Source organism: Podarcis muralis, chromosome Z (assembly GCF_964188315.1).
Source record: "Podarcis muralis chromosome Z, rPodMur119.hap1.1, whole genome shotgun sequence".
NCBI classification, from domain to species: domain Eukaryota; kingdom Metazoa; phylum Chordata; class Lepidosauria; order Squamata; family Lacertidae; genus Podarcis; species Podarcis muralis.
The window spans coordinates 22,969,402-22,983,746 of NC_135673.1; the positions used below are offsets into that span (position 1 = coordinate 22,969,402).

The 14,345-nt window shown below is 43.3% G+C and overlaps 2 protein-coding genes across 37 annotated transcripts in view; one reads left to right on the top strand and one right to left on the bottom strand.

Moving 5' to 3' along the window:
- The window catches only part of LOC114589150 (ligand of Numb protein X 2-like), a 46,236-nt gene extending 41,031 nt beyond the window's left edge, over nucleotides 1-5,205 (top strand). The window contains exons 9-11 of one of the 2 annotated variants that reach the window (XR_013391393.1): nucleotides 363-521; nucleotides 1,412-4,142; nucleotides 4,222-5,205. Coding sequence is in view for 1 of the 2 variants with exons in the window: in XM_028715283.2 (XP_028571116.1) it covers nucleotides 363-521; nucleotides 1,412-1,547 (295 nt within the window). In the remaining variant the exon portion in view is untranslated. Of the gene's footprint in view, nucleotides 1-362; nucleotides 522-1,411 lie in introns of both variants that reach the window. The other variant, XM_028715283.2, reaches the window with a different exon arrangement.
- Nucleotides 5,206-5,373: 168 nt separating this feature from the next.
- Nucleotides 5,374-14,345, bottom strand: part of LOC114589107 (uncharacterized) — a 28,190-nt gene continuing 19,218 nt past the window's right edge. For 16 of the 35 annotated variants that reach the window (XR_013391401.1, XR_013391406.1, XR_013391403.1 and 13 more), the window contains 7 exons: nucleotides 13,576-13,674; nucleotides 13,152-13,178; nucleotides 11,852-11,905; nucleotides 10,878-11,053; nucleotides 9,541-9,596; nucleotides 6,031-7,509; nucleotides 5,514-5,602 (listed from right to left, as the gene is read on the bottom strand). Coding sequence is in view for 5 of the 35 variants with exons in the window: in XM_077922646.1 (XP_077778772.1) it covers nucleotides 7,241-7,509; nucleotides 9,541-9,596; nucleotides 10,878-11,053; nucleotides 11,852-11,905; nucleotides 13,152-13,178; nucleotides 13,576-13,674 (681 nt within the window). In the remaining 30 variants the exon portion in view is untranslated. The other 19 variants (XR_013391416.1, XR_013391415.1, XR_013391414.1 and 16 more) reach the window with 17 other exon arrangements.

Genomic DNA, 14,345 nt, shown 5'->3' on the forward strand with positions numbered 1-14,345 from the left:
TCAAAGAAAGGTCCTGATTTGGGTGTTTGATCAAGGTGGCCTTTTCCAACATCGTATTTGCTTTTGATCAAAGAACCTGCATGCTGAATGCAGTCTTTGTTTCTGGTGCATGATCCACCAGAAACCAGATATTGATTCTCAAGCAGCAGTGCTGCTACTGACAATGATCTCATAATTGTATTGATTTCAAGGAATGCTCAAATGTAGCACAGACTTGGCATTTCCTGCTTAGCTTCCTCTAACACTAGACGGGGTTAAGCCAGGAATGCCATAAAGGTGAAAGTTAATACAGTCTCCACATAAAAAACGAAAGTGGGAATTCTATATGGAAGCCAAAGAGTGCTCTCTGTTTTCTATTTCAGTCACCTCCATTGCTGTCAAGACATTATCCTGCGTAAAAGCAACTCTGAGAGCTGGGGATTCAGCATAGTTGGTGGGTTTGAAGAAAACAAAGGGAACCATCCATTCTTCATTAAAACCATTGTGCCTGGAACACCTGCTTTCTGGGACAGAAGACTGAAGTATGTACATACACTGTTGTTTCTATTACTTTTGCATTGTTTATGAAATATCTGGTGTTGCAATGTAATGACTCTTTTTGATAAAACTACAGTGGTGCCTTGCAAGACGAAATTAATTCGTTCCGCGAGTTTTGTCGTCTTGCGATTTTTTTCATCTTGCAAAGCGCAGTGTCGGAAAAGTTTTGGAAAAGCTTCAAAAATCACCAAAGTCTTCAAAAACCTCAAAAAAGGCTACCACACCGCATGCTATGAGTTGCTCCTCGAAGTCAAGTCGCAACTGTATTAACGGTGTTAAGAAAAAGGAAACAAACTTGCAAGACGTTTTCGTCTTGCGAAGCAAGCCCATAGGGAAAATCGTCTTGCGAAGCAGCTGAAAAAAACAAAAAACCCTTCCGTCTTGCGAGGCATTCATCTTGCGAGGTACCACTGTACTGCCCCGGTTACTCAGAGTGAGATGGGTTTTTCATAAGAGTGACTGGTGAGGGCATTTTATCCCATAACACCTGTTGCAGAAACAGAGAAATTACCCATTTTTAGCAGAAGTATACAAAGCCAGAGAAATAAATCTCTCTGAGGTTTGGTAACTCTGTTGTGCTCCTGTACTGTGTTGAATTATCTAATTTCTCCCTAATTACTGTAATGAAGGCTGCTTAGAGGTATGGACAGATTTCTGAATTATGCAGTGGGACAACTATCTCACAATGGGCAAGTTCTTTGGGCTCATGAGCATTTCTAATTATTTAAAAAGGTTAACTAGCAAGTCTGTCATTTTTTGCTAAGCAATGTACTTGATGTTTTAACACAATCAGTGCAGACCAATTGCTGCTGTACCAATAGGGACATATATCAAGAGCATTACTAACAGTACTTTTGCCTTTTTCTTTGACTAGATGTGGAGATGAAATTGTGGCTGTAAATGGAGTGTCTGCCATGGGAATGAGCAATGCTGAATTGATTCCCATGCTGAAGGAACAACGGAATAAAGTAACTCTTACTGTGGTGTCCTGGCCTGGAAGCCTTGTTTAAGACATAAACTCAGTATAATTTTGGGACTACTTTGGTACCAGATTTCAAGGCTTTGAGTGATGAACCAACCAAAGAAACAGTGAACTGATTTAAGATGGCTTTTCTCAAGACTGTCACCTGGAATCCTATTCCTATGCCAAAGGCAAACTGCTTATTTTATTTTATTTTTTATTTTATTTTTTTACCCAGCTTCCTGGCAGACAGAAGCCATGCTTCAGTGATCAGTTAATGTTTTTGTTATGTAACTATTGGATGTTGAACATATGAAATCTAAACTACAGCCTGTTTCTCCTCAACTCACATTTTAATCCCCCGATAAACTGCTTTGGAGTTTGTTTTTACAATCAAGGGGTATATAAATTTTATGAAATAAAAATAATATATATATATGAGTACAAGAGAAACCTGTAAAAAAGGTTTTCATGATTACTTATGGCTCCTGGTAAATTCAGCTAATGTCGCAGGTGGCACTGCAGGTTAAACCACAGAGCCTAAGACTTGCTGATCAGAAGGTCGGCGGGTTGGAATCCCCGCGACGGGGTGAGCTCCCGTTGCTCGGTCCCTGCTCCTGCCAACCTAGCATTTTGAAAGCACATCAAAGTGCAAGTAGATAAATAGGTACCGCTCCGGTGGGAAGGTAAAGGGCATTTCCGTGCACTGCTCTGGTTCGCCAGAAGCGGCTTAGTCATGCTAGCCACATGACCCGGAAGCTGTACGCCGGCTCCCTCGGCCAATAAAGCGAGATAAGCGCCACAACCCCAGAGTCGGTCACGACTGGACCTAATGGTCAGGGGTCCCTTTACCTTTTAACTTTGGTAGCTTTAAAGATGTTGATAAATAAATCCTGCAAGTCATTATTAAGGTCTGCCTTACTAAAACTATCGTCTCCTTTTCATGCTTGGTAGAAAGGATATGTGAATGCCATCTTTTGGGTAAGACTCACAAGATGTTTTTCCTCCTTTTTTCTGCTCTTCTGTGCCTTGTTGAACTTGAGACCATTTGCAATGTAAAGCTTGTCTCTGAGCATTTGTGTTTTTTGTGTGAGGACATGATGCACTAGTGTGATGCCTACTGCACCAGCCTTCTTCTGCTTGAAGACAGGATCTTTATTGCTGATGAAAATGAACTGAAGGACCAATGGAATAATGTTCCTGTTGATGCATTAGCAAGTAGAGATCTCTCAACATTTATTTGTGTTACCGCTGCTTGTTGCAATTCAGGAGCTGGGTGGCAAGTTGCATCTCATTCCCACTGTTTCTCTGAAAGAGTTGGGGATTGGCATCTAAAGCCAGTGATGGGAAAATTCTGCAACTTGAAGAAAGTTGAATGGATGGCCCCTGTACCAAGAACAGAGACTGTGTGCAAAGACTGAATGTAAGAGAACTCTGACAGGACTTTCAGTGAACATATCATAGAACCAAAATAAATGTAATGGCAGCAGACCCATGTGCAGAATTAGGCCTGCTGCAGAACTGTAAAATACTGTATGTGTAAATTTCAACCCCAACACCCCTTCTTACAACATACTTCTTCAAAAAATTATGGCCATGCTTATACTTCCGGTCACATAACTAGCAGGGCAAAAATGGCTTAAAAATAATAATAATATGGAGGGAAATGTATGGTTGCTGGAAAGCATGCATATCCATCCAGAAATGCTGCGTTTTAAATTGTCTCCTCTGCATCCCCTACTCCCAACTTTGTAAGGGATCTTGCCACTGTACTATCTAGTTGTGTCCTTGTGGAAGGGAGACAAATAGCTGTTATGGCAATTTTGTGTAGCTTGGGGTGGAAACCCCATCAACGCCTATCCATTCTGCTATTGTCCTTTTCCCACCCCACAATGTGATTTTTTAAATGGCATTACTTCTCTCAGTATTGGGGCTCTCCTGCTTCAATGTTTTAGTGTTTAAGATCCAAGTAGGAAGGGACATTGGAAGCAGCATTCTACCAAGTCAGAACATTGGTCCATCTGGCTTATTATTGTCTACACTGACTGGCAGCAGTTCTCCAGGGTTTCAGGGAGGAGTCGCTCCCAAACATGAAGTGCTGGGGATTGAACTTGGAGACTTTTGCCTGCAAGGCAGATGCTCTAGCACTAAGCCGTGGCCCTTCCCTGCAATTAGGTATAACATTCCCTTTTTTTGCCAGAGGCCTGCTGTCAATAGTTGGATGGCATGTAGAAATTGCTGGGCCAGACAGTTGATACAGAAGTGTGGCATCTGCAGGTAAAATTCAGCTACGCAGTTACCAAGTACACCTTGCGGGGTGGGTGGGTGGGAATGGAACCCCTAATGTTGACAGGACTGTTGATTTCAAACTTAGTAAAGATATACTCTTCTTCCCTGGGCAACCACAGTTCCAAGCTGGTCTCCAAGTGTAGGCTCATTTCCATGATTCTACTAGCTTGATTGTAGACTACAAACAGTAAGTTTGAGGAAACTTCCATAAGGATGGCAGTGTGGGGTGCTCCTTTGTTGTTCTAAGATTGTGGTTTGCTTAATGTGAGTCTCTGCCCCTGTGAAAACTGCTTGCTTTACCTGCATTCTATAGGGCAAGTGTAATGCTTAAAATAACTTTTGGTCCAGCATTTCTGTATACAGTGGTACCTCGGGTTAAGAACTTAATTTGTTCCGGAGGTCTGTTCTTAACCTGAAACTGTTCTTAACCTGAGGTACCACTTTAGATAAAGGGGCCTCCCACTGCTGCCACGTCACCGCCGCGTGATTTCTGTTCTCATCCCGAAGCAAAGTTCATAACCCAAGGTACTATTTCTGGATTAGTGGAGTCTGTAACCTGAAGCGTCTGTAACCCAAAGTACCACTGCACTAGTATATGTAACTTGTATAAAATGCAGGTTGAAATCAGAGTAACAGCTATGTTTGAAATACAAGTTCAGTGGTCAACTTTCAGGAGGAGCAGTCCATCAAATCTACATGTTTAAAGAATCCAAAAGGACCCGAGGAATGATTCAAATTGCCATCTCTGATTTAAATGTCTTCACTGCCTCATTTGGGTGTTGCAAGCTGTTATTGCCATGTGTGAGGGGACATTGATATAACGGGGCATGCAATTTTCATGTGGGTGAGGTGTTCCTGCAAGTCACAGCATCAATACTGAGTGTTAATGCCTTCATGTAAATGTGGTATTAAAAGGAATCGCCATTTACATCTCCTTGCAAGGGGTGATTACAGAATCCACAAGACCCAAGGCAGAAGCCAGGAGTAATATTTGCCTCTTGCAATGACAGTAGAGAGGAAATTGTATGCTTTTTCCAAATGAAGGGTATGTGCTGCCTCAGCAGCACTATTTCACTATGTTGTCTTATTTCAAGGTGCCTTTAACAATCACCAGTAAATCTACATTGTTTTGCACCAAAGAGATTATGGTACATTGTTAACAACTGTTATTATTTTGATGCATTTATAAATTATTCTGAAGTTATTGAAGCTGTTTTGATGATGTGTTATTCTGATCATATTGGCTCTCCTAGCATGCAGCATCCCTACAACTAGCTTCTAGCTTTTAGAAGTCAGACTCTAAGCTAGCTGTCAGCTAGCTTATTGTGATAATTTTGTCATAATACTTTCCTTTTTTGGACAAAGCTTCATGTGGCTGTTACTGTTCTAAAAAATAAAAGAAGTCAATGATTTGCCAAGTATTGTCCTATATTCTAAATGCATTAGTTTGCACGTAAGCTATCTCCCATAAGAAGCCATGGGATATCAAATGTAGGTAAATAACTGCCTTTTTTTGCTGCCAGTTTTCTCTCTCCAAAAATCTGTGAATGTGGTCTTCTTTCACAAAGAGGAAGCTTGTGCGCATGTTTGGTTGCTAATCATTTCAGCCGTTTAATGTCTCAGGGGAAGAAAGTCGCTACAGACAATCTGGCTGTAAAAGTGTCACTATTCTTTTTGGATCACAGATTTGCTCCTTCATGAATCCTGTCCATTTCTCTCCAGTACACCTTCCTCATGACTTCTTTCTTCTTGTGCTTGTTCTTCTTGTGCTTGTGATGCTTGTGGCTTTCACATTCTTTGCTCTCATGCTGCTTACTAGGATTGGACATAAATACAAGAAGAATTAATGCTTTGCTCCTTATCATAGAAATACAACAGAATCCTTGGTGGCTTTTAAGCAAAACTCTAAACTTATCTGTCAGATTTTCTAATATTGTACTGCCAACATCTCAATGCAAGAGAGAATATTATAGTGAAAAAGTAGTTTAAAAATGGAGAGGCAGGTGATTGGATGCAAAGCAATGTTATGCATCAGCTCTGGACTACAGCCATCCTTTTACAGAAAAAACTGGTCTTAGAGCTCTAACATCAAGAGGTCTTTTCCACATGCTGGGGAAATGTTCCAGTAGGAACCCAAAACACATGGTATTTCAGGAGGATCAATCAATAAGAGACTGGCATAACACTGATCAGTGAATTTCTACCTCAAGGGGGAAACTGATGGGAATGCAACACACACATACCCAAGTCAATTTTATCACAGCTGTGGGGCTCTCACAACCATTGCTGCACCTGAATGATGCAGTAGCTGTCAGGTATGCTCCACATCTTTGTATTCCCAAGGCTAGGCTACAGTTAACAACCTCTATGGGGCTGTCCTCTAGTGCCTGGAAACTTCAGCTAGTGCAGGACGGAGACTGAAAAAAAATATATTAGTATGAATCAGACTGGACCACAGTTTAACCCTACATAATTTAATGCTATTTGGCCTGATCCCAGCTAGAGGCTCCAAACTACCAATGGGAAACCCCTTGCCACCATGATTTGTGTTTGCCTGCTTCCTCTTTGTCTCTGTGCCTTTGGTCCCGATGATGGTCTTCTTGCTCTCTACTGTGAAAGCCCCACACAAAATCATAACTACATTCTTGGCTATAGTAACCATCCCTTTCATCTTCACTGAAAGGAAAGAATGAGGAATAGTCACTTGGAGAAGAGACTTATTCTAACAAGAAAAAGGTTTCAAACACTGTTCTCTCTTCAGTTTCATAAATAGGTCACAATATTTACCTACTGGAACCTCATCATAAACTCAGTTGTTTCAAGAAATGTAAACAGTTGGAAAGTTGATCACAAACCATGTGAAAACACCAGAACCAACAATTTTAAAATTTCTTCCATTGTTTTAGCAGGTATGGGCATTCCAGTGATAGGAAGGGTATACAAAAAGAGCTCCTGCCCCAACCCTCCCCCAAAGATGGATGGCCAATGGCTGAACCAAGTCAGAACAAACCTAAGTCAGGAAAGGTGAAGCCAAGGAGGGCTTCCAGAAACGTCCATGCAAGCCTGGCAGGCAAAGCCTATTCCTTTACAGAAGCATAGTCAATAAATCTTGCCCTAGTATAAAATTTGTCTGTAAACATTCAGTTAAAACCAAATTGATATTATAGTTGTCCATTCTAACATGAAATTCCTAGATAGTGACCTCTAATGTTTTACTATCATAAGTTTAGCCACTGCCAAGAGAAATAGGCTTAAGTCTTAGGGTGTTAAAACCTCAGTATCCATTTCTGAAATATACAGCAGGACCAATCTGGGGTTGAGAGTCAATAATTGATTCTATAACCAACCAATATCTTTAATTATTTTGGTCTATAAGGACCTTTGGGCAGGTCTACCACATGTGGCAGAGAGATCCAGCCATCCCTCCTACACCTATTACAGCCTTTGTCCATTCTAAATAATTATAGATAGAAAGGCCAGATTGGAACACAGTTTACCCCTACATAATTTAATGTTCCTTGGCCTGATCCCAGCTAGAAGCTCCAACCTACCATTGGGAAAAGCCTTACCACCATGATTTGTGTTTGCCTGCTTCCTCTTTGTCTCTGTGCCTTTGCTCCCAATGATGATATTCTCACTCCCAACTATTATCTCTACTGTGATAGTCCTGCTCAAAATTGTAGCTGCCTTCTCTGCTATAGTAATGATCCCTTTCATCATCGCTGAAAGGAAATAATAGTGAGTTAGAGAAGAGGCTTTGTCTAACAAGAAGAAAATTTCAAACACTGTTCTCTTTTCAGAGTTTCATAAGTAGGTCACAAGATTTACCTACTGGAACCTCATCATACACAAACTTGCTTCAAGAAATGTAACAAGAAATGAAAACACATGGAAAGTTGATCACAAACCATGTGGAAACCCCAGAACCCACCTTTTTAAAAACTGCTTTACTGTTTTAACAGATATGGGCAATTCCAGTGATAGGGTTTACAATAAGAGCTCCTGCCCCAACCTTCCCCTCCCCTCCCCCCAAAATGGATGGACAATGACACAGGAAAAAAACCATGTGGTAAAATGGCTAAACCAAAACAAACCCAAGTCAGAAAGATGAAGCCAATAAATTCTTCCAGAAATGTTCACGTGAGCCTGGCAGGCAAAACCCACAGTCCTTCACAGGAGCATGGTCAATAAGTCTTGCCTGAGTAGTGTAGTTGTAGTTCTAATGTAGTTCCTGCCTAGGGTGAAACTGTCACTGAGGGAGCTGAGGTGGTTTCGCCTCATGGGGCCAGTGCAACCCCTCTAGCTGATCCAGAAGGATACCATGGTCAATGGTACCGAAAGCCACTGAGAGATCCAGCAGAACTAGGAAACAGCTTTTACCTTTGTCCCAATGACCTTTGGAGATCATCGACCAGTACAACCAAGGCAGTTTCAGTCCCATGATGAGGCCTGAATCCTGATTGGAAGGGATCCAAATGGTCCACATCCTCCAGGCCAAGTGTTTGAAACCTTGTTTGGCTTTGCATATAAGGCCACTGCCTAGAAATATATGGGGGTGTGGTGTGGTGTGGAAGAGCTCAGCAAATTATTCAGATGTAGATATAGAGCAGTATTAATATGCAGTTCATCAGCAGCAGATACAGAACTGTGCTAAAGCCATCCACTTCCTACAAAGTAAGGAGAGAAGCAAGCATTATGTCTTCATCAATGATGGCAGGTGCTTTGGCATGTTCCTGGCAAACATACCTGGAAGCAGTAACTGGCAAATAAAATTAAGCATGGGCAACATGTTAAAAGGGTAATTACACTGACTGGTGCTGGTAATTTTCAGGCTGCATGTGGGAACATTTGTGATGGTGTGTGGGAAGGTGCAAGTATGTGCAAGTGAATTTGGGAACATGTTAAGGCCAGGAAGATCAGGCAGGGATATGCAGGAGAGAAATCTCAGGAATATTGTAGCATTCATGACACACACACACCCCACTCCAGGCTTTAGCAGTTGGTGGGAGAATGAACGAGGCAAATGCTGCAATGCAGGAGGTCTCACAGGAAGGGGCAGCTCAAACATGGCTAGCATAGAATGCACATCATGGGGCATAGTGGCACTCCAGCTCTTCTACACCTGCCAGTTTGCAGAGGTTAGCATTTAGTGGCATCTCATATCCAAGAGTAGACAACCTGTTGGCAGTCATATATGTTTTTATATATGTTTTTAGCTGATTCTGTTTTAGTTGTAAGCTGCCTTGAGTCCTGCCAGGGAAACATGTGGGATATAAATACCGTATTGGCCCGAATACAAGCCGCACCTGAATATAAGCCGCACCTTTAAAATTGGAGGGGGGAAAGAAAAAAAGAAAAAATATTTGAATAAAAGCCGCTCCATTCCTCGCTGCTCCTGGCTGCATATGGGGGGGGGGGCGTGCTGCGTTGCTCTCTCCCTTTCTGGCCTTGGGGGAGAGGACGGGGTGCTACATGTGGGGTGGGTGCGGCTTTACCGCACTCCTGGCGCTGTTTGCCCCACGCTCCTGGCTGCATACCGTAAAGTCACGAATATAAGCCACACTTTTGCTTTTCATGGTTGGAATTTGGGGGGAAAGTGAGGCCTATATTCAGGCCAATATGGTAAATATAACAATAATTAAATAGAATGGTCTAAGGTTGCCCAACAAGAAGCGAGCTGGGAAATCCACATAACCCATAATGGGTAGCACAGGACACTAACTGATTTCAGGCAGCATGTCTAAGGGCCTCACCTGTGGAGTTGTAGCCAAATGGAGGTGGTTGGCTGTTGCTGTAGCTGGCAGACTGGCTTTGAGAGAGGGAGGGAGGGAGAGAGGGAGGGGGGAGAGAACACAACAACAACTGGTTAGTAATATCTAGTCCCCCTGTCACCCATTCAGAAAGAGAAAAATTAAAATCAACTGTTCTAAAACAGAGCATCATTGTCCCAACTCCCTTAAAGAGCTTCTCTCTTATTGACTGTAAGCCACCTCTTCATCAAAGGTGCTGATTCTTTCCTAGTCCTACCATGCCATCTCTCCTAGCTACTACTGGTTTCTTGTCTATCCACTAGTACAACCTAGGAGTGTTGAGTATGCAGAGAGCTAGACACAAGAATACTGAAGTGCCCCGTTGGATGAGACCACCTAGCCCAGCATCCGGTTTCCACTTTGAACACCAAGATGCCTCTGGGAACCCTACAAGCCAGGCATGCTATCACCCTCTCCTGCAGTTCCCTCCTCCCCAAGTGACATGCTGCCTCCGTAAATATGGACGTTCATTTGATTATCATGGCTGATGTCCACTGAAATCTGTAAAGTTCCCCATAAATTTGTCTGACCTAGCCTTTCCCAACCTGAAACCCCTCCAAATGTTTTGGACTCTAAGCATCTATGGCAATTACCATGCTGACTGAAGGAAGATAGGAATTGTAGACTAATACATCTGAAGGTTGCACCAGGTTGGGGAAGATATACCGTAGTCCCATTGTAAAGCCATCTCCACATTTTGCCAAATGAACTCCATAAACTGACAATGTGGGGAATGAGTGTGTAAGAGTTCTTAATCTAAGCTCCCTGTCTTTTCTTTGTACAAACATTTTTGCTCATGAAAAACCTTTCTCTCCCCCCCCCCCCGGCCATTTGCAGTACATTAAAACCAATGAAACCAGTATACACAAAATAAAATCCAAATATCTAAAACCCAGGAAAACAGAGAAAAACTAAATCCTTAAATCTCATAATTAAACACTAGCAAAATTCAGGAAATATAAAAAATGCCTGCCTAAAAGCTGTTAGGGGCAGGCCAGTCTAACTTATTGTGGAAGGGAATTCCATATCTTTGGGGAGGGGAGCTGTCACAGAAAAGGCCCAATCTGCCTTCCTACCAAACTAACCTTTTCTGCTGATGGGACACAAATCAGGACATCACAAGATGACAGTAACCTATGGTGAGATGAGGCTGTGTTTCAGATATTCCTGGACAGGTAACAACCAGCATCTAGAACTGGGACCAGGAAAGTGGAGTGGGAGAACCAGAAGCCAATGCAATTGATATAAGACTAGTGTAATGTGGCTGGAAAAGTGCTCACCATGAAACATTGTGGCTGCTGTATTTTTCTGCAGTTTCAGATGCCTCTTCAAGGGCATCACCACATTCTTTGCACACCACTGGAAAGAGCCACAAATCATCCCAAGGGTTCTGCTCTTGGCAACTCATGAACTGGCAGTCTGAATGCCACTGCTCAGCAGTAGCTGGAGGTACAAACTGCAAGGAGATAAGGCACACTGAATAGGCATGAGCAGTTCAGTTGATAGTTGCTGGCCCCTATGAAAGCTTTCGGGTCAGGTTGGCTCACATGGTCTGAGCAATCTGGAATCTATCACCAGAGAAGCTACAGATCAGCTGCCTCTCTCCATCTGCTTTTGCCTCCCACCACTGCCCTCAGCTATGGCTTGATCTGGTAATCTACAAAACTGGGATTACAACCTTCCAGGTGGAATGGAGAAGGCAAATAAAAAAAGGGGGGCACCAAACAGCCCTAGCCCTATCTCCAAGAACCCTCACTGATATGATAATTTACAAGTAGTGCAGTCACAGTGGATCAATAAACTGACAAAAGAAAATGGTGACCAATCTCAGCCTAATGTTAAAAAAATATGTTGATGCACATTTGAATGGTGCTTCTGCTAATGTCCACAATCATATTCAAAGAGCTCTTTCCCAACCACAAAGTAATGCAAAACCACAACCACAATTCTGCTAGCCTTTTGCAGCCTACAGATGAGACAATATTAAGAGAGATGTCAGTGTGGCATAGTGGTTAGAGTGTCAGACTAGGACCTGGGAGACCAGGGTTCAACTCCCCACTCAGCTGTGAAGCTCAGTTGGTGACCCTCGGCCAATTACTGGTCTCTCAGCCTAACCTACCTCACAGGGTTGTTGTGGGGATTAACTGAGGAAGGGAAGATCCTCGTGTGCCACCTTGAGCTCAAAAAAGGTAGGATATAAATGCAACAAATAGAGTGTAAGTAAGTTAAACCCATTTAATTCTCACTTACCCACCATGTGTTGGAATCGAAAGGGGTGGTGGTGAAGCATGAGGTGGAGGAAACAGACCTGTAGACAAAGTCATACTAGTTTAAATGTGTGGAGAAGGGGAAGGGAAGCTCTCAGCCCCCTTGCAAATGCTGCTATAATGTCTGGCAGAGCTGAAGGGCAGTATGCTTGAGCCTCTCCCATCAATCAAGAGCTGTGGGAAAGCTGTTCCTCCTGCCCCCCAAAAGAACATCACACCAAAGTGGAGGCCACCCTGGCCTCATTTCTCAGATGAAGAAGGAGCAGCACTTTTAGTGAGCTCACTTGCTGCCTCTAAAGGAAGACCCTTCAACTACCTCTGAAGCCTTCTCTTTCCTCACTGTTTTTGCTTCAGAAGCAGATAATGTTGTTTCTTTGGCCACAGGATGGGGACAGAGCATGTCCCTTGAGCATGCTCTTGTGCTCAGATCCTGCTTGTGGTTTTCTTACAGCACCCGGTTGGCCACTGTGAGAACAGGATGCCAGACAAGATGGGCCACTGGCCCGATCCAGCAGGCTCTTCCTAGAACTTCACAAGGCCAGTTAAAACCCTGGTACCATCTCCATCCTGCATCCTATGGTAATGTGTCATAAAGCATGCACCTGTCTCCGAACTTCATGTTTCATCTCCCAGCACCCCAACTAGTTGCTGTCAATAATGCAAAGCAGGGAATACACAATGTGATAATATCAGCATATATTCACTACATATTAGTGAAGGGAGAGAGACTGGACTCAACAATGGACTCATGTCCTACCCATAATGTGCAATTCTGCACACCTGGGGTGTTGGCTATCCCACCTGCAGTTCCCAGGTAGCTTTCCTTCCAGGCATCTACCACATCTACGTCTGTCTCGGGAACTTAGAACAGACACTTTCAGACCTCAGCCTTGCCTATTCCATTATTCTTTAAGGTGTTTCCCCACCCCATAACCATTACACATCAGAGAAGTTAAAGATTTCATAGGTTGGTGCCCAATGAAATCTATAACTTCTCTGATGTATAACGGTCTGTAACCCCTCTAGATGGACAGTCCCCTCTAGATGGTTCTTGATTCCAGCTCCTATCAGCCCGACGTAGAATGGCTAATGGTCAGAGATGACAGAAGACTTAGTCAAGCAACATGTTGACAAGACCATATTTGATTGGCCACTAACTGGTGATTAGCTACATGTGTTCATACAATTAAATGCTACCCAGATTTCTCTTCAAAGGCTTTAATTTGAAGTGCTCCAGAGTAGGCCAGATTGAATTTGCAACCCTTATGCTTAAACAGAAGTACTTACCTGGAACGGGAGCTGGGGGTGGCATACCTAGGCAATAACAGAATACTTGTTAAGCAGGTTTACAAATATGGTTTAGAGCAAGGGTGGAGAAACTGTGGCCCTATTGCTGGACCTATCAACTCCCATCAACTCCAGCAAATGCCACTAACATTCAGGAGTGATGGGAATCCTGATCTTCTGTCTGTGGCCGTCCTTTCACTTTGCTACTGTGGACACAGGACAACCAGTGAGTGCTCTTTCAGGCATTTCCTATAATCAACTGCCTATGGCTAAGCGGGTTTCAGACAGTGATGGTAGGGTCTACCTAGCTTTCTGGGACAGCCTTCTATACTAGCAGGCACCTACCTGGATGATGGCAAAGTGGTGGGGAAGAAATAACTGGCATCCAAGGAAGGAAAAAACAAGATGGAGGTGAACCACCTACTGATGGTGGAGGACCCGTGGGTGGCACCAATGGCTGTTGTGGCCCTGGTTGCTGCAGTGACTTTGTGGGATGTGCCTTGCTCCCATTATCACCAAGTACCTTTAAAAGGAACATAAAACAGAAAAGGGATTGGTTAAAAAGAAAAAAGAAAACACCTGACCTCCCCGTTAATTGCAGCCAAACTGATTCCTGTACCAGGCCTTACACAAAGCACACATCCCACATGGGAGGACTGCATTGTGCCATTGGAGCACAGAAAAATGGCAGAATGTGGTCCTGGATGTGGAGTTGAGCTTAAATGGAATTCTGAACTTCTCCTTACTTTGCTTTTGAGTATGCAGACTGAATTTACCGTATCTTTCTATCTATAAGACGCCCCCTAGTTTTGGGGACTCGGATTTAAGAAAATGGGGGGAGATGGCCCCGTGTATAAGATGCCCCCTAATTTTTGACTTTTTTTAAAGGGAAAAAACCTAGCCTTGTACACGGGAAAATATGGTAATAAAAAGGGTATGCAATCAGCCCCAAAGGAGGCTCCTTTAGATGAAGGGTGTGATATAAATTTGAGAACCAGTGTGGTGGAGTGGTTGGACTAGGACCTGGAAGAGACCAGGGTTCAAATCCTCCCACTTTGCCATGAAGCTCTCACTAGGTGACTGTGGGGGCCAGTCACTGCCTCTCAGCCCCCCTACCTCACAGAGCTGTTATGGGGATTAAATGAGAAAGAAGGCACCACCTTGAGTTCCTTGGAGAAAAAGGTGGGATATAAA